This window comes from Cephus cinctus, unplaced genomic scaffold (assembly GCF_000341935.2).
Source record: "Cephus cinctus unplaced genomic scaffold, Ccin1 Ccin1_scaffold0013, whole genome shotgun sequence".
NCBI classification, from domain to species: Eukaryota; Metazoa; Arthropoda; class Insecta; order Hymenoptera; family Cephidae; genus Cephus; species Cephus cinctus.
In genome coordinates this window covers 1004555-1025147 of record NW_014332762.1, presented here as the reverse complement: position 1 = coordinate 1025147, position 20593 = coordinate 1004555, and the positions used below count along the sequence as shown (strand labels likewise).

General features: G+C 46.2%; 1 protein-coding gene across 1 annotated transcript; it reads left to right on the top strand.

Moving 5' to 3' along the window:
* The first annotated feature begins 5321 nt into the window (after positions 1–5321).
* Positions 5322–14990, top strand: LOC107274673 (WD repeat-containing protein 63). The gene is made up of 12 exons (XM_025080139.1): positions 5322–5475; positions 5606–5916; positions 6000–6434; positions 6506–6817; positions 6889–7296; positions 7359–7690; positions 7754–8353; positions 8422–8722; positions 8794–8973; positions 9078–9422; positions 9485–14313; positions 14608–14990. Exons 1-11 carry the CDS (start codon positions 5361–5363, stop codon positions 9863–9865), a joined length of 3720 nt encoding a protein of 1239 aa, XP_024935907.1. The 5' UTR covers positions 5322–5360; the 3' UTR covers positions 9866–14313; positions 14608–14990.
* The last annotated feature ends 5603 nt before the right edge of the window (positions 14991–20593 follow it).

The window sequence follows — 20593 nt, the reverse complement described above, 5'->3', positions numbered from 1 at the left end:
GGACCAATGCGATGTGATGTAATGGAAACTTTCGAATAAGATAAGTTTTACCGAGGCGAATACAAGTAGAAATAAAGGAAGCGAAAGAACTAAGAGAAGTAGAAGACCGAGAAAGAGAGAGAGAGAGCAGCTGAATCTTTTCTTCAGTGTACACTCTAACGTACTATTTACCAAACTTATCTATAAGTACATAATACAAGACAAGAAAGATATTAAAGATTATTATCCAGTGACAGCAGTAAAAGATATATGAACCCTATACAAATACATGTTACGAAACAGGAAATGAAAAATGTTCACCCCCCAAGAAAGTCTTGTATTGCCAATAGTTTTATCCCAAATGCAAAAATTTTTTATTCAATCCATTGATTGATCACACCTACTTGGAAGAAAAAAAATCATTGGCAATGCTAAAGTTTTCTACGAGGATTAAGAATCAAATCGGAAAACGTGATGATTAATATTGATAGACAAAACTGGTATAAAAAAAAAAATGCCTCAAAACGGAAAGAAAATTTGTACAAGAACATTGTATGCTACCCACGTGATATCAGTATCTCTTGGCCTACTGCCATGAATGGAGCCGCGCAGATTCCCTCCTCCACTTTGGAATCTTCTCGTTCTGATCCTCCTCATCTTTCTTCCACGTGCTCCTACTTTCGGAGCCGATCATACGGGACTCACGCGTACCCCCTACACGTGCTCCTCCGCTGGCACTCTCATGTTCCTCTCCTCTTCAGGTTAGCGCCAAGGAAGACTGCCGCCGCATACGTTTTACATCTATTAGGGAGTCGGGAGGTCGGGAGGTCGGGAGGTCGTGAGCAGCCGAAGGAAGAGCCAGGATAGCGAGCCAAGATGCCAACCAGCAGTTGAACTCATCCCAGGTCGAAGGAGCCAAGCGAGCCAACGCAAATTGAATACAGAGAAGTTGCGAAAAACTTATGAAAAATAGCGCCGCCATGGAAGCGTGAATACGAATTGCAGACGGACATTTACAAGCGTAGCATATTTAAGTGAAACTTCTTTTTTTTACATGGAAGACAAATCGCCCGAGATATTGACCTGATTCTGAGATATTTTAGATACGTTTTTTTTCGTCACCTAATTATTCATGGACAATGACGTCATGAGCGTGCTCGCGAATATCTCTTGAAACTGTAAAATATTTCTCTAAGCTTGAAACTCCAGCAATTAAGGGCTACCAATTAAGCACGTAAACTGTCTCGCGAGTCGAGCAATTAAGAGGTGTCAATTAATCACAAACCTTTTCGCGACAAACAATTTTTAAATCAAAAGTCAGCGGGCCGCATACGTCTTGGCAAACGTGCAAGACAATTGTCAGACGTAATTCCCGGTTACAGTAGCTAAAAAGAAGGTTGCAGCTTCTCTTCGATGCCTCGTATCGATCTTCTTGCGACCTCCATTGACCCCGTCGCTAGAGAAATATTCGAATCAGACTCAAAGAAGAACCAAGGTATTTAGTTTCAGCCGTCGCCACGCCCGATTGGCATTTAATTCTCGGACAGAATTTCCCTTTGCACAAAGAAACTAATTTGAACGGATTTCACAAGACTGTCGAAGTAAAAGGTTATCACGCTATTACGTAATCCCAAGAGACATCGATAATTAAATTTTCCTCTATACCAGTATCCCGGGTATGGCTATAAGAGTCTCTACCAAGTCGAACAATACGTAAGTAAGATAGTGAAAAATTTTAAAAAGAGTATAATATTAATATTATTTATAAATATCGATGAATTCAATGCTAACACGATATCAAGCTACCAATCGGATCGATACGTAATAATCTATTTAATTCATTGGATCAAACCGTCCAGACGTGTGACGTACGTGGTCCTAGTTACATAGCTAACCTATTAGCTCGCATAAATTCCTAAATTTCTACATACAGCCAGTTTTCCTATCTAGTACAGATATTATCCAGATAGCCAATTACGTGAACTTCGGCCACCTTCGTCAATGCTAAAACTTTTAATTGGTCGACATATTACGAATTCCATTCTTGTCGTACATGGCTACGGTACGTGTCAGCGTTGAAAAACATATCGACGTCGAAGAACAGGACAATGAATAATAAAGGAACGAGTGAGCCAGTAAAGAGGACGCGTAGGCGGACGGGGATCTAGACTTGTCGTAGCTGCGGAGGATCGATCGAGGAGATCGCGATCCGGTCTGCGGAGGGTATTAATTGTGCTAACGAGGGGACCCTCGCAATTTCTAGTTAAAAAAATGAAGGAAATAACTTAGCTTGTCCGAGAAAAGATCCCGTTACTAACGAGATAGGAAGGCGCTCGAGTTCACTAAATAAGAGGAAATTGAGCGAAGGGGTTTGGGACAGAAGGAATCGCGGAAGTCATCCAGCCGACGAGGGAGTCAATGACCCGGGGGTAAGAGAAGGAGAGCGACAAGGAGGAAGAATGAAAATAAGGGCTGGAAAATGGATAAGGATAGGAAATCCTGATAGAAGTGGCTACTCGGTTAATTGGGTGCAACACGCGTGAAGTTATGTCCGATCACAATCAGAAATTCGATCAGCAAGCAGGAGAAGCTAAAGCAGCCCAGTCAGCCAGTGTCGAGGACAGGAATAGCGATGCTGGATCGGTAGTCGGGCAGCCACCGCCCGATCCACCGATCATGCTTCTGATAATCCAACCAGCTATAACCTATGTTCTCATCTGGCTCGGGTAGGTGCGGTTAATTGAAAATTAACCAAGCATCCATTCATCTATCCGTCTATCCATCTGGACGCGTCCCTCTAATCACAGGGACGTCCACCCTTGATTCTCGTTAACCCTGTCGAGTGAGCTTGCGGCAGATGCCAATAAGTGATGGAAGGTTGACATCTTGAGATTATTGAGGAGTTTATTTAAAAAAGCAATATATACGTATATATATATAATTTGCATTTTTATTAAGATTCTTCATAGCGTGTTTAAGGTACGGCGGGGAGAAAAAAATGATTTTTAAATTTCTGTAAAATATGAAAAGGCACGTTTCTCTGGCTCGCTAAGGATCGGTCCGATGGGAAGGAGGAACGAATGGAACAGAACGGAATAACGGATTCCCATAACCATAGGATCTCTGCCGAGCTCACTCTCTTACCTTCTCCCATAAAACGTCTAGCTTCCTCCCTCCTTCCCACGTCGCCCCGTTGCTTCGTGTTGCTCGTCGAACTCATCATTCCAAAAGGATACACACCAATATACAGAAGGTTCCGTGCACGTAGAAGGAAGGAGCCAAGACCCTCCTCTGCTGATCTCCGTCGGACGTTGGATTCAGGGGAATTCAGGGGGATCCTCAGTGGGAATGAGCTAGGCACCTCGCAATCTCATAAGATTTTACGATCCGGCGGATGATCGAGGTGGCGAAGTGGCAAAGTACCGAAGTGCCGCTTCCTAGGATATGCAAGTATCCCCGGTATAGCGAAGCCCGACGAACTCGCCAGAGCTCTTCCATTTCGTCTCTTCCGGTTTCCGTAGCGGCGAGTCGTTCGCGCCGGGAAATCCACCGGCAGTAAATGAGACTTCCGGTAAATTAGGATATTTTACTCGAGGTTTCTCACGTCCCGAATAAAAACATAACGTGCTTCTACCGCGCTTCATCTTTCTCTCTCTCTCAGCTCTCGCTGTATGTAAAATATGAGAGCTGTTATTGAGTCTCCGAAGTTTCCGGTACGACGTCGGTTTAATTTGCACTCCGGAAGTACCGGGTACCGGGACTCTGCCTAGCGGTAGACCCTGTCCACTTAATGCCCGTATCTCATTTCTTTTGTACTTAACCTATCGAATACACGTTGGTTGGACAGATTGTACAAAAGTTATACGGTATGGAAGCAGTGGCTGATTTTTTTTATAAATTTGAAAAAGACAGTTACCGACTGAGACGAACGTACGAAAATCTCGTGTAATATCGTAACGAGCACTTTTAGTATTCTTGTGGAATACTTTTTAACGTATGTTACATTTTCTCTCTCTCTCTCTCCCGCAGGCATCTGTCAAGCTAGCTGCTTTTGTTTTCACAAAAGCGAGAGACAAATAGAGAAATTATCCCCATGACGGAAGCGAGCTATCGCTGCTACTTTTCCCTGGTATTGTGCGGCGGAACTGGCGCGGTCGACCAACCCTCTGCTCTCTCACCCAGCGCGCGGAGTGTTTCGAGAGGAAGAGAGAGAGAGAGATGAAAAAAGGAAATGACCGAAACGAGCAGCTAGCTGAATGCCTGCAGTAAAAGAACTTGGTGAGAGGGATGTGTGGAAAAGAAATGTGATTGTTACATGGATTTTATGTATTAAAAAAAAATATACCCATCCACCTAATCTAATCCAATGTAACTTTTACAGCAGCAGTGCAGCTGGACCATTTGTGCGAGAGTATAAGCTCCGAGAATATGTCAGCACAGCAGGAAGCAAGGGAGACGAAGGAAAAGAAGAAGAAAATAAATAAAAGGAGACGAGGAAGGAAGGAAGCATTTCGCTACGTGGCGTCGCGACGCTTCAGACTCGAGGCGTCTTGTATTCAGGAAAGTCAGTTTCATTTCTAGGAAAACAGCAGAAGCCACAGCGATTTAATCCAAGGCTTGTCCTCGTGGAAAAGCTGCAAAGTTTGACAGGGCTTTATGGCCGAGCGCGGCGCTGCGAGGAGAAGCTTGTAAATGGCGGATTGTAGGTTCCAGCTTTTACGCGGTAGACTATAAAGACTGTAAGTACGTAAAGGGAAGAATGAATGGAGGAACTGTGGGACGGAGAAGCCAGTAAGAGGATAGGGGCAAGTGAAAGAGAGAGGCAAAGTAAGATTAGGAGAGACTGTAGGAGGTATTAGATAATTAGAGGTTGCGTGATTTCATCCGTGGCAGGTGAGAGTCTGGAATTACCTGCTATGTTAGCACCTTGGTACACTCTCAGTAATCCCCAGTCTGTTATCATTGCTCTGCCTCGCAGTTCTTGGGAAATTAGTTTTCTGGATTATTACGAGAACCGAGCTGTCGCCTATTGGCTGTTTCAAGATGAAGAAAAAAGATGGCCTCCTCCTCGTGAACCTATAAGCTCGTGTGTACCACGAGGACGACTCGATCTGAAGAAATTTTATTTCCAGATTTGAATGTCGCGCCAAAATATCAATGAGAGCTGAACGTGGTAGTTGGAGGATTTTAAAATTGATTATTATTATTTTAATAATTTTAAATGACAATCGGGAAGTTCTAACCTTCGAAATATCGTTTACCGGGAATATATATATATATATATTTATTTGAGAATTTTGTGAGGGGACAAAAAATAAGACCTTTGCCCTTCAGGTCTTTTCTACTCGGTATCTTTTCCTTCGGATGTGTACACCGTCGACATGGACAATCAAGAAGAAATCCTTAGGGAGCCTGAACGCGAGGACGAGGGTGAGGACGAAAGTGATTTCGCTGAGGACGAGGAACATTACACGAGAAGGGAGCTGGTGGGACAACGTAAGATAGTAAATTTCTTCATCCAGACCTTCTGATTTCTCTCGTGATTCTCGGATTCTGGATCCTGACTGTTCCGATCAGTTGATAAGCTTAGACCCTGCATACATTCAGCAATTCTCCTTTACTACAGAGAGGCGGATCGTCGCTCGGGCGAGTCGCGAGGAAAGTTCGGTGGCTGAAGAGGAGATGGATGAAGGTGAGGAGGCGGAGGGAGAGAGCGAAGATGAAGAAGGGTTGACTGAAGTGGAGTATGCGGAAGTGGAGGGCGACGTAGGAAGGGAAGGCGAAGAGGAGAGGAGTGGGCCGGCCATAAGCAAGGACACCATAAGAATGTCGATTTTCGAATTGGATTCGTACGTCTCTTCGTCCAGAGCTTCTGGTGTGGAAGATGCTGGGAGGGAGCTGGCGGAGCCGAAAAAGATTCGAATGTCTGAGTCGATGGTCAGTCCTGTTAAAGTTCTCCGATACGTAATACATTAGTACATGGTTACGGTTGCTGAAACTGATCTGAGGATCCTCCAAAGGGATTGCCGGGATTAGTGCGACTCGATCTGTCGCTGCTCACCCAGAAGATAATGGGATGCGTAATCGGGGAGAACGTGACGACCGAGTATCCCTGGATCTACGTGAAGAAGGAGATCATCGAGGACAACATTGACCTCCACGAAGAGAGCAGCGACTTCCTTCCGATCAAGGAAGAGATTCGTCTCTTTCCGGATGCGAAGATCCTTATCGGCTATTCCCCAACCTCCGGAGAGGATGGACAATTCTACGTCTGCATCACGGAGGCAGGTCGGGATGCTGTTGTCAGATACATTGAGCATCTTCGTGACGAGCAGGAGAGCCGGGTGCGCAATGCTGTCTATAAAATGAACATGAGTGCATGGGTAGACCTGGGTAGCGGTGCCGAGGTCGATGACAGCATCGTCAAGAAATCCCGACCTCTCTTCGAGATAGAGGTCTTTCTGCTCTTGATAGCACTGATATCGCATTCAATGTCTACAGAGGATGTTTGTGTCACCTGGTCCAGGTCGAGTCGACAGCGAATCTCCTGAACGCACCTATGAACTTCAAGAACAGGGATGCTGCGGAGCAGAGGGATGGCTACCTAGCGCTTTTACCCTACAGGCAGACCTTTGACAACGTCGTACGCAGTCTGGTGTCACGGGGAGAACAGACCAGGGCGCCGACGACGGACGGCGGTACTCAGACGGAGCCGTCGATGCCTGCGACCTCCTGGTGCCAGTACCAATATGATTTTGTTTGGGAAGGATACGACGATACTCAGCTAGAAAGTATGAACAAGTTCCTTGAAAGTAACGTTGAGAAGGTGTGCGACGAGGTACGTTCCTTCGGGTCATCTAGGATATCTGCGACCTGATCTTTTAAGAATTTCTAGTGTTGTTACTGCAGGTGCTGGTTAACGCCCACTGGGACATCTACATAAATGACTATGCAGACCTGGCGCAATCTGAGAGAGACACTTTGCCACCTGTATCTATAAAGTATACGGAGCATCAAAGCTACTCGGATGGGAGATACAGTACTGATAAAGTGATCAATGACTTGTGCTGGCATCCGCTCTGGACTGGAATCGCAGCAGCTACCTACACCGATCACGCAAAGAGTGAGCACATTGTCGGTCAGGTTACCGATGATCAAGTGATACGAGCTTGCCATGAGAGTAACCGGGTGCTGATCTGGTCATTCAGCGACTGTTTGTCGCCGAAACTTGTTCTTGAGTCACCTAGAGAAGTTACTGCCGTGAGCATTTGTCCCCTAGACGGGAACGTCATCATCGGAGGCTGTGCGAACGGTCAGGTACCTCCTGGAACATGTTAAGTTTATCAGTAAAAAAGAAAGTGTACATATTTTTAATGCAGATAGGAATCTGGAATATTCCGGGTAAGATCGAACAAGTTGAAGCTGTGGTAGTGCACACCACAGCCCAGGTGAGGTATAGAATAGCGATGAGAAGTTTGATGAAGTGGATGAAGGAGTCTACAGGTTCCACTGTAATTCGTCCAGCAGCAATGTCCTCTCTGAGATACAGTCAAAAGGCGGCCATCACCGAGATCGTCTGGATACCATTGTACAATAAGGTTGATAAGAATGGCCGGGTACAAAGTTTGCCAGAGGATACACCAAAGGACGAACTGACCTGGCAGTTCATCACCTCCAGTGAGGATGGGACAATAGCCTTCTGGGACCTCAAGCTAGTTTCGCATGAATCTAAACAGGAAGTGATAGTGGAAAAAATTATAAACCCTTGATGTAGATGGCGACCTGCTGACGGAGAAGAGCATGAGCCTGGAGCGAATCAGGATAGACCTAGAGGGAAAAAGGGTATAGCGACGACGAAGAAGAAGGGTGTGCGAAGACCATCAAGACTGACGCAGACGATTTCGCCGTACAAGGTCCTAGACAGAATCTTCAAACCAGACTATCTCCTGGTGATTCAGTATCCGGATGAGTTGCATCGCGCCGTCGTTACGACTATGGATTTGCATAATCCACCTATACGTAAGGTGTGCGTCGGTCCTGTCTCCGTTGGCCGGAATGACATCACGGTGCGCAAGTACTACAAAAGCATAATCGAGAAACCAGATCATGAGATGATTCCGGAGATTTTTGTGGGGACTGTCGAGGGTGACTGCGCCCGGGTCACTTGGGAAGGTTTCGATTTCACTACTGGGGTAGCCATCAATCGTGAACAATGCACCTGGAAGAATTGGTCCAAGATCCATGACGGTCCCGTTACGCACTCAGTCAAGTCAAAGTATCTTGCGGACGTCATCCTTACAGTTGGCGGTAGGGTGTTTGCACTTTGGCGCGAAGATGCTGACGACCCCGTCCTCTGGAGGAAGTCCAACTTGAGGTAATTATTTATTGCAGAGGATCTGACTTTGTTTGATTAAATCTAAACTTTGCTTTTTATACCAGCAGGTACACGGCATGCTCTTGGGGGACATTTCGGCCAACCGTTCTAATTTTGGCACGTAGCGATGGTACCATAGAGATTTGGGACCTCATAGTGACGAGTCAGGAGCCTAGTTTTACTCAGAGTGTTTCCGGGAGCATAATAACTGGCATCTACACACACGAGCTTTACCTGAGCCCGCAGTGCGTTGGGTTTTGCGATTACAATGGCACTCTTAGGGTCTTTTATGCTCCACGACTTATGCTCATTTACACTGACGCCGATGTCAACTGGATGCGCTGTTTCGTTGACCGAGAGGTCGAGAGGGTGAGCACCTGAATGTAGCCCTCGTCTCTTGGACTTCCCGGCGATATTGACTAATAACACTTTGTTCGCAGACGCGCGAATTCAAAGAGTGGCAGAGTCAGTGGAACGAGACGAATGTCGAGAACATTGAGATGAAGAAAAAGTTGGCGGAAGAGGAGGATGAGAGGAAGCGGATTGAGGCAGAAGAGAAATTGAGGGCGGAAATGATGGAGACGGCAGCTCGGGCGGCGGCGAGAGCCTCAGCCATTAGAGTACGTACTAAACTGCAGTTGAGAGATTTAAGTAAGGAAATTAAAAAGAAAAGGTAAAAGCGTTATTGGAGCGAGATGAAAAGACGAGATGATAATTTCGACAGGGTCCGAGGTCAGGACAGTTCTTGGAAGAAGCCAAAGAACGTTGGAAGTCGATGGAACTGAGACGTATGCAGAGGGTCATCCTGGAGAAGAAGGGACTGAAGGAAGACGAATTAGAGAGAAGACGCGCACCGGTGATGAAGATGCGTCAGGATGCACGTATGAAGAAGAAGAAGATACGACAGGCCGTACAGCTTCAAGATAAAATCTTCGAGGACACAGTCACTTTCCTCTTCCCGGAGCAGTACCAAGAGCGCAAGTCCGTGGTGCTGCCCAGCCTCCCAACTCCGGGTATCCAGGGAGAGTCAAAGGTTCAAGATGATCTGAAAGAGTTAATTGACCAGGAGGTAAAGTCTCTCGGGTTACAAATTGGTCTAGACTCGATGAATGATAATTATTGATCTAACAGAATAAGCAGTTCAGCAGCATCGAGGAGGAGTACATTTATGAATTTCTCGAGTGTCAAGCTAAAGGACTGGCTACGATTCGAAAGCATCCTTATAAGCATGCCTTTGATTGGCGTAAGATTCTTCACGAGGGTGAAGGACGTCGTTCGGAAATAGACAACGCACTGAGGCGCCGCGAAGGTCACAGACAAAGCTACTATCGAGAAAAAGAGAGAATGGTCAATAGCGCTTCGGTCGATGAACTGTCTTTCGGTCGAGACCCCTCCGAGGAGGACGCGGATGATCAGAGAGGGCGTGCCAGCGAAGAAAATGTCCTCATGGGGAACATTCCTGCAGAGGCGAAAGAAGAGGAGGCGAATGAGAGCAGGAACGTCGTGCCCTGAGGAGACCTCGGAGACAGTCCGATCGCGATAAGATTGGGAAATTCGAGGAGAATCACGAAGATGAGTAACAGGACGGAAAGAGAAAAGGCTTTAAGGGAGAAACTTTCGGATAAATTGATAAAAATTATTGTCAATGAGAATTGCACCCTCAGTCGGACGAAGGGACAGCTCGAGGGCTCTTCAGGCCGCAGCTTAGTACGCGTAGCTTGAGGTACACGGTTCCGATGGCGGATGGGAAAACTGGTCGAACAACAGCGAAACGTGCTGTTGAGAACGAAGGACCGAGCCTCAGGATTTTTTAAATAATTAAAGCGGATTAAAACTCGGTAGCACAGGCGAGAAATGAATTTGAAATTTCAAACTTCCCAGGCAACGCCAGACACGCGTTGTTGTCCTTGATGACGCTGGCGACGTCGACGACGCTGGGAACGCCACGGTGGAAACACACCGGCGAAGGGTTCCGCTCGATGGTTACAAGGGCCAGGTGCCGTGAGTAGGAGAGAGCTAGAATGACAAAGAGAGTGAAAGAAAAAAAGCATAGAGAAGAAGAGTGAGAGTACGAAAATGAAACCCACCTCAGCGCGCCGCCCTCTTCCTCCTCCCTTATTTCCCTGGAGCGACATATTCGGTCCTGGTATATCGTAGGGTGTCCGCTTCACTCAGTTTCCAGCCTCACTCTTCCCTGGCCCCATCCTCATCCCGATCTCTTTGAATCTTCTCGTATCTCCTCTTCTTCGCGTTCCTCTTCCGACCCCAGGATTTCAGGATCCTGCCACCCGTTCTTCAGCATCCCCGTCCTTCGACTCTTTTCTCTGTCATCCGATCGCACTTACCGGGCTCCTCTTGACGGACCCTCCTCTTCAACCCCACTTCCTCGATCCTCGGTCCTGGTCGGTTCAACGAAATTATCGAGCGGACCGTGAACGCGCTATTACCGCGAAACAGCTCCTTCAAGAGACAGCCACCTTCCCACCCTCAGCCAACCAGTAATCATGTTCCTTTCCGACTTATAAGATTCCTTCTTACAGACTCTACCAGCAATTCTCCAGCATCCAGTTATCAGCCCCAGCTCTAATACCACCTAGCATCTCTGTGAATTACAGTTCTCGTTTTTCACCGAGCACGTAATCGCGACGAATCGAGACATTGCGTACCGTCGACGAAACAAAAATAAACGAGAGCGAGTACCTCTCTCGAGGAAGAGGGAGTGCGTGTGTGCGCGTGCGAGTGAGAAAGAGAGACGGAGAGACCAGAACAGGAAGCGAGAGAGTATCAGTGAGTATCGCACGACTGGATATACCAGAGGGAATGGTAAAAGCTCTTACAGGGACCCCCTCTCGTACCTACCCGTAATTAAACGAAATCGTTATGAACGTCAAGGGAGGTAGCAGTAAGTAGAGACCAGAGGGTTGAGAAGAAGCTAAGGGTTGGTACCAGTCATTATGATAATTATGGATCGTCCGTCTGGCCTGAAATACGTCTTATTCTCCCCTCGGTACCACCGCGTCGACGCGTCGTCGTGTTTTATCCTTGGAATCAGCGCGAAAACTAATGACAGCTTCTCAACCCTGCATATACAGGGTGATACGTCTGAATGAAATGTAAAAAAATGTACCCACTTGAACCTCCAAATTTAACGGGGCCGAGGTGTGAAATCACAGCGCGTGATCGATCGACCAAAAAAACAACAGAAAATACCCAACATTGAAATAGCTATCGGATGAAGAGTAAACAGGTAGAAATGAAGGAACGAGAGAGAAAAAACATAGGAAAAAAGAATATGGAGGTAAAGGTCAAAGGTAAAGAGAGGCGTTATCCAGGGTCACCCTGTACAGAGAGCGAAGTAGGTGTATAAGGCGCCGTTTGGAATAAGAGGAGATGTGAGACCTGGTACAGAAAGGAAAAGAAAAAAAAAAAGAATAATGGAGAGAAAGTGGTAGTGGTGGTACAAGAGGGTGTTGGAGGGGGGTGGAACAGAAACCCTTAGCGGCCACGCGGCAACGGTAAGATATAATTGTGCAAAATGACGACGCTTTATTTCAACCCTCAGGCCACAGCTAACGCCCTTATTTCACCTTCTCCCTCAATTTTCACGATCCAGGTAAAAGATATGCCTTAATCGTTAACGACCGAAGCTTCCGTGGCGCTTCTCGTAAATGCTAAAAGCACCCTTCGAGTCAAAAAACGGGGGGGGCTCGCCGAAGCTACGGGTTCTCTGATTCGTTGCTACGTCACTGCGATATCTACACTAAGATACCAAATTTAGCGAACCTAACCAAGGTAAGTAACGAATTAACAACTTATAATATTGAAGTGGGCGTAATTGACTCTCTAGGTGAAAATACTGTCACACCAGATGACACTGGATGCTGTACGCCGGGAAGGTGATACTTCCGCCTATACCGTAACAACAGTAAATACACGTATAGTATATGGTATAGGGATGTACGCTGACAGCAGCTAATCTTTCGTTACCCTTCGTATATTTGCGACGTAGCCCCAATCAAATGGCGAAACAGGCCGAGATCAGCACGATGAACTTTCTAGAAGTAGGGATGCTGTCTAGTATCGCACTCGATACCGCAGGAAAATAACTAAATAAATCGAAAGATTACGTCGAGAGAAATGGACGAGGCCGGGATACAAGTTGGCGAACTAGAAGCATCCTCCGCGTGGAACTGACTCTGCCATTATTGGCCAACTTTCAAACATCCTTCCCAGTGCTGGTCCACGTTACCTATCTTTCTATCTGTTGCCCCAAGCCTTGGTCCATTCCATTTCATCCCATCCTATTCCATCCCAACCCATCTCGTGTGATGCCTATACCCACACCATCAAATCCGTGTGCGTCCGTGTCGACGTCCACGTTCTACGTCCGCGTCACGACGACCCCTGGAACCCGTGAGGATTTCAGCTTTAGCGTAGAGCCGGAGGAGCGTCGCGACGCTTCGCGCTGCTAACACAGCAGGGGTGGTACAACGGGGTGGTTGTGTATCGACACGGTGGTCCTGAGCGGTCGGGATGCTGGGATAGCGAGATACAGGGATGTAGGGATGCTGGGCATCTACTACTATTCACTGCCCGTCAATTTTCTCTCTTTCTTTTTTCTCTCTCTCTCTCTCTCTCCTCGATGAGGAAACTTTCTCCGTTTATCGACATATTTCCATCCTTGTCGCCCCCCCCCCTCTCCCACTCCGCTTCATCCTCATCCCATTCACCCGTCCATTTTCTTTCCTTATTTCGTTTTCATCCTGAAAGAAGATTCTGTAGATATTTCCTTCTGGGAGAATAATCGAATGGGCGATGGTCCGAGAGAGTAAAGTGATCCGATGGTAAAGAAGCTCAAGAAAAATAGGTTACAGAAGGTAAAGACAGTAACGTCCCTCGCTGAAGGTGGAAATAAAATGAATCCGACGGGATTCACAGTTGAGTAGGTATACGTAAACATTGACTCGTTATCAAAGTGTAATAACGATAACGTTACGAGGATGAGGAAGCAGACAGTGACGGGTCTAGGTTTTCGTTCGCAGAGGAACCGAACACCAGGAACAAGAACCGCAACGAACGATAAAAGTATTACTTGACTTCCCGTTGTACAACAGCTGCACCCTGGACCAAGCAGAAGTCAGGAGGAAAGAAAGGAAGATTAGAGGGTAGGTAAAATGAAGAAAGGAAATGGGAAAGAGGTATACGGGGAAGAACTGGAATAAGAAAAGGAGCAATTCTATGAAAACAAGAAAGAAAGTCCTTTGAAAGAGGGTGGCGAGGGTGCCAAGCCGATAAACGACAGCTGCTACCTCGAGGACGAGGAGTATCGTGACTCTGGCTGACTTTACGCGGTCTTGTATAGCTTCCACTGAATCACGCCGAATCACCCTCGACCACATTCGACCATCACCCGGACTGAACTAGCGAGTGTCGCTGCCAACCTGATGAAAAAAAAACTTCCTGGAAGATCCTTGCCCTCGGTCTACTCACTTCAGAAATAATGTCCACTCTTGTATCAGGTTGTCAAGGGTAACAAAGCATTTAATTCAAACTTTTGAATATTTACAAGACGATGTTACACGAGATGATTAAAGGTAATCCGACCAGAGGATAAAGAAGAGAACTTGGGCCGATGATGAGAAAGGACGGGACTGAGACCAGGTTAGTATCGTGCCGGGTACCATGTCTTAGGATGAGGCCCGGAAGGGGATAAGGGGGTTGATAGAAGGGGAGGCTACAGGATACCGGGAAGGTGGCTGCGCTGACGTAACGTCGATATTTGATCTTTCCATTAAGTTATTTACAGGAACGTTTGCTGAGTGCTACGGGTCGAGCTGGGAACAGGGTGACTCCAGAGTGAGTGAGATGGAGCGAGCCATATCCGCGATGGATAAAAGTGCAAAGAGAAGGACGGACGAAAGAGAGTAGAAAAATGAAGGCAACGTATACGCAAGCACCAGGTGACTACCTTTGCGAGACACTACATAGTTCGGCCATTACCTCATCCGTCACGGCTGCTAGTTCCTTCTGAGCGTTCCTAACCTCCGTTTCCTCACGTCGGACGAATCGATCCTCTTCCTCCGTGTCGTATGAAAAAGCACGTATTTCCCCCCAACGAATTACGCAAGTCTGGATCGACTGGTGGCGCACCCTGCACCCCTGGCATCTCTCTGGCACGGGGGCTACCTCTGGGCCCCATGACACCCATCTCAATTCTCTGCGTAACCTACCGTCTCTGACTTCTTAACTTCCAGGCCTTTCGACTATCTGAAAGACAGGGCAGCCAATTACTGTCCGGCATCGTTGAATTTCAAATCGCGTGCTCTCGCGCTCCAGCGGTAAGGAAGCAGAAGAGAAACTGTAGTGTTGGGTGAGCCAGCCGTAAAAGAGAAATGGCATTTCCATCTACGTTACTTCAACGAGGCGTCTACACCCGTAAGCTACGACTCTTCACGATTTTGGAAGCACGGAGAAATAATGAACTGAAATTACAACCCTTCAATCTCCTTTCATCTCCATTACTGCCATTTGCCTTATTCTCTTTGGCTTAACGCCCATCGCGTTGACGTGCATGGAAGGTCTAAGATTGTGTGAAATAATAAGTGGCTTTAGGAAAATAAAAAATATAAAAAATTTACAGTGACGTAATATCAATTTTTTATAGATTTAGAATTTGGCAATGAAGGAAGGTTGGCAACAAGATGAAATAAAACGAAAAGAGGTGGACATGAACCTACCTAACCTGTCGGATAAAGATGTATGTTATCCTCGTGCAGCAAGTCTGTACGTAACGAGCTCGTGAGAGGCTCGAACCTTTGAGCGGCCTACCAATTTATCCCGGAGCAGAATGGCTATCGGTAATCGCTAATCGGTTATCGGTCGACCTTATTCGATTACACACTAATCACTAGTTCGCGCAGATCGATTACCATTAGCGCGACGCTGTCCGTGCAGCCCATAGCTAGTCAACGCTAGTCAACGCTTACCGGCGAGCCTTGCCGCGTACTATGCATCGAAGCAACAGCACCGACGCTAGCGCCACCATCGACTCTACTGATTTCCTTGACACTAATACCTCGGCCAATGACTATCGAGCTATCGTTTTCTTCTACTAAAGTTATCGTATCGAGTCAGTGCTGTTTAACCAAAAAAGTTATCAAGGACACAAAGAGAAAAAGAGAATAACATTTTTTTTTAACAGATACAAAATTCTATCCAGTCTCTTCCTTGATCCACAGTCGTCCATGGTTAGTCAGCAATGCGGCGAAGAACGGTAGAACCAAAGAGAAGAGTACCGGGCCAGCAGAGGATTGGATAGGATAAGCGCGGCTGACAAATGAGTAGATTAATCACGGCAGGCGAACACTGCCCACGGCTACTGGTACTACCATCAGCATCCCCACCACTATTACCACACCGTACTTACGGGCAAACTCTCGCATTCCTTGTTTCCAGTTGCTTTGCCTCTTGGCATCCCTTTACCGTCTCCCTACCATCCCTTTGACTCCGTTTGACTCTGTTGATTGTGGGCTGCGGCCAAACCGAATGCCTAAGCTCCTATGGCGGGCTTTCGTTTCACCTTGAGAAAGGAATAGGAGAGACAAAGAGGCGTTAATCCCAATTGAGATAGTCCGGGGGATGAATAGGCAGCGAGAGTCGCGAGAATAAACTGCGTGACGTTTTAGAGGGTTTCCAGGAGGGTCGAGAGGGACGTCAGGTCGGAAATGTAATCGCGTTTAATCGAGCGGCGCGAGGATTTTTTTCTCTTCTTCTTCCGTGTGCAAGGAATGGCGAGTGGGTGGGAATGGATAAGGGCTGTGGGGCCGAACGAGGGAACGAGGGAACATTTTAATTCCTACGATTGGGAGTCACCTCGCGTCCGATATAATCGATCTTATTTGCAAGTGAATCAGCCGAGTCGGCGAGGCCGAACGTAAGCTGACTAACGAAGGGAAACGGAAACGACTCCCCTTTTCCCCTAACGCGATTTACATCCCCCGGTAACCGACTACACCGCGCATCCCTCAACTACAAACCGAATCCCTCGTCGCCTTTTCGACAACCACAAACGTTTTCTTTAACGCGTTAGCTCTCCTTTGGGAAGTCACAGGACAGGAGCGTGCCTCGAAATCGGGCCCGGGGTTTCCTGTATCTCATGCTTCGTTATCGTCTCCCTCTTAAATTTCGTCAAGATACTCTTACACTGTAGTTTCTCATGACGTCTGATTTTTAAATTCATTTTTTGTCTTTTGAATATTCAATATGGCTTCCAGAGCTCGCTTTCGAATACTCGTATAGTCCGAGTGACTCGGCACTAGATTTTATACTGATAATTAAATTGAACCCTGGTTAATATACGTAACCTGAGTAAAATTTCCCAAAAAAATTATAAATCATCGAAAAGGATCATAGTTTCGGAATTAGATAAAAATAGAGATCGGCCAGTCAAAGCACGTTTCTCGAAAACGGGATTTCTATTGAAAGTGCTTCGGGGTCCGACACGTTTCGAGGAAGACTCATGACGCCCATTAATTGCTCCATTCTTCCGTCCGAGTTGCCGGCCATGAATTTCCAAGTATGCCGTAACTCGTAAGAGGACTCGGTGCCCTGGGAGTTCCTTCAAGGATTCCATCCCGGGATCCGAAGACGTCGAGAGCTCGAGACGGGATGCTGCCTGGATCAAGCTACAAGGGACTTCACAGGATAGAGTTTTATTTTCGTATAGATTTTTCACAATAGAATTATCCTTACCAACGCTCTTAGACTAAGTACCATTCAAGCTTCAAATTCTCAAAGTTCCTTTGATCCGGCTTCTCGTCTTCCAATCTTCTCCAATTCCAACACAGTTCCTCTCTATTTTCTCGTTACCGCTAGCAACGCCATACTTAAATTCATACAATCCCGTAACTGGGAATGACCAATGGCCGCCCGGTCAGTCAATCCCCAATTGACAATTTTCAATTTCAATTTGACGTAATAGCACAGCCAACGGCACTCGCCACTCATTTTCACTATTTTCACATAACAATCAGTCGGATCTGAACAAATTCGACTGTGGATACAAGCGGAGTATTTCATACGCGCATTGTTTCCCAGTTTGGCTTGATATTATTAGTAAGGTTTTTCATCCGTTCGTCCGATCCCATTCGATGGAATTGATTGGATGCTGGTAGGTGGGGTACGCGGAGAGTGTATATCAGCGTGGCGCTGATCTCCCTACAGACAGAGATGCACAGAGCAGTGTGCACAGAGGATGAAGTATCCTGATATCATCCTCTGGTACTGAGGGCTACTCACTCTTGGAGAATGTATCGGACCGAAGAGGCGAGCGAGAGAGACGAAGTCACTCGGTTCTGCCTGGCAACGGAGAGAGAGAGAGAGATAGGCTGTCCTGAAACTAATAACAGGATCAATTTAACGATGAATTAGCTAAATGAACGTATCGAGTGTCTGCCGTATAAAAAGTATCTAATATCGTTATACATAAGTTTGCTGGACTGTAATAAATTCATGAAATTCGAGAAGGACGAAGTGACAAAGATATAAAACTTCTCAGCGAGAACCTCGTTAAAGGGAGACGAAGGAAATGGAAGGTAAGGAGAAGAGTGGGGGAGGCTAAGAATTAAGAAAGGACTTGTACTCGAGGACCCTTCGCGAATGCGGGAAAACGCTGGGATCCCGGAGTGGAAAGTGGAAGGATTCCAGACTCCTGGGTATAAGGTACGAATTAAACGATTCGGAGATTCCAGGTTATTTTTTGCCGGACCTGGTGGGAGCCTGGGCTTTGGGGCTGGTTCCTCTGCCTCCTAGATCTTGTCTTGCTGTCCTGCCAAGCGCGAAATTACAGCGCCACTTTCTCGTCTTTATCTATTCTCTCGTTGGCTCGCGTGTCTCTGGGCTAGTCCTTGTACTTTCGCCCGGCTCACTCAACCCTAACCCTAACCCCATTCGCCGTCATCTCCATTCTCGTACCCTCCTGTACAGTGCTCCCTATCCTCCGTCTCATAAACGTGAAGATATCAGGCGGATTTATTGTTTCGGGAGTGAAGATCATTTTTGGCTGACGCGAGATTCAAGCAAATTTTGGTATCCTTCTAGGGTCGAACTTTTTTTCAGTAATTTAACCTCGTTCAAAGTTATGACCAAGGTCGTCAATCTTACTGGTCCATTTTGTAGTCAGGGTCGAGGATCTTTGAAATTCTTTAAAATACATTCGAACTTTGAATTTAATGCTCGGCAGACGCAATTGAGTTCCTGACTCAAAAAATCTCGAGCGTCGGAAATCAATGCTGATCTCATCCGGTGGATGCTGCTGAATAGGTGTAGCGACGAGTTGACGAGGAAAAGAGGGCTGAGCCGATTTCTTCTTTTAGCTGTTAACATTTGTCTTTCTCATTTGTTTTATCTTTTTCTTCGCCATCCTCGTCGCCCACGTTCTTCGCCACTGTGCGCCGACGCTCACTGTTTGCCGTTAATTATATCTTATTAAATACTTATCCCGCGTGCTTTGGGTCGTTTGAAATATCTCATTAAAAATAAAAATATTCATTACAATTTTGTGTTTGACGAGGGTGGAAAATGGGGAACGAGCAAGGCGGAGGCTGCGTTGCCAACGTAACTTCGACTTCGCTCCACAGTCTTCATCTCATTTCCATTTCATCTCATCTCACCTTATCCGATTTCCACAGTCTGAAAAATTACACATCTCTCTCTTAACAATTAATTTCAACGAAAAATACCGAACCTCGTTATCCAACGAAAGACCAGAATACAAATTCATTATGTTCTTTTATTCCATAATTAATTTCCGTATTCTGAATCGTGTTTTCGAAAATTCATTTCACTTGATAGTAACCGTACTTTACGTTATATGTAATATAAGAGCTTTGACCGTTGAAAAAGAAAAAAATAATTAATTTTTTTTCCCAAAAAAGAGGAGTCAGGAAGGCAGACGTTTGTCAGACACATGAATTTTCGCGACGCTAAAATGACCGAGGAGAATAAAAAATTTTGTCCCCCCCTGCCTCCCCCCCCCTGCAGCCGGGGTAGTCAAACGTAGCAGCAGAAAATAAAGGAGCAGATCAAATCGCCACGAGTACGGGACGGTCGTGCAATTTTTACGAAGCGCGCGTATGCTCCCCCCTCAAAGATAGCTTTATTACTTTATTAGCGGGAGGAAAGAAGCCAAAGAAAAGAGGGAAGGCGTGATTTTTGTCGCCTCATCAGGCTCGTCATAAAGATAGAAGCCGCTGGCGGTAACAGTTCCGTCGTCGTTGTCGACGCCGCCGAGCCCCTGCGTTCCTCTAACTTAATCCTTATAAGATATACGTGAGCCACATAGTAATTTATTTTATGAAGCTTCTTTGCAGGGTCATCACTTCCTCCTCTTTTTCCCTTTTTTTTTATTATTTTCTTTCTCTTTCCTTTCTCTATACCAACCATGCCAAACTGTACTTCACTAATGGCCGGTAATGGCGGTAAGGAGAACAAGGACAATGATAACGGGTTTATTGCGTTTGAACGAGAAAAATATATATATATGACGGATCCCTTCATCTATATCTTATACAACCTCTATAACGTCTCTTACGCTAAAGACGACAAATCCGCCATTTGTCTTACTATCGGAAGAAACCCGATCGAGGCGAACGCGACAGATTTACTTCGCTCGCTTGACGGCTAGTGACTCTTCGTTATCGGATTCCCTTCGGTATTACTATACTCACCACCAGCACCACCACCACCACCACCACCATCATTGCTACTGTGGCCATCGCCTCCTTTATTATCCCTGTCAACTCTCACCTCCCGACACTCCGGACACTTCAATGAAAATATTTATCGCAATCGGATGCTCCTCTCGGGATGGATGTCCAGATATCGTGTGATTCGATGAACAAATGAAGAGGGAAGGGAAAATGAAATGAGACAGGAGTTGAAGAAAAGGAAGTAAAAGGATAAAAAAGTAGTCATAAAAAAAGGATCAATACCAAAGCGTCAGTTCGTTGGCAACACGTTGGCTTAAAACCAATTTGAAGTATAACCTATTTAATATTTATTGGGGCTTTGCCTCACCGAGCGAAAGTCCGAATATTCTGACTATGGGTATAATAAAGAAAAAAAGACGGCTGAGTGTAGGTTCCGGAAAAAAGAACCAGAGGAGAAACAGGTATCTACTCTATCGTCAGGACACTCCCCTACCGATCCTTCAAACTTTCCGATTTATACGGAATAAATCGT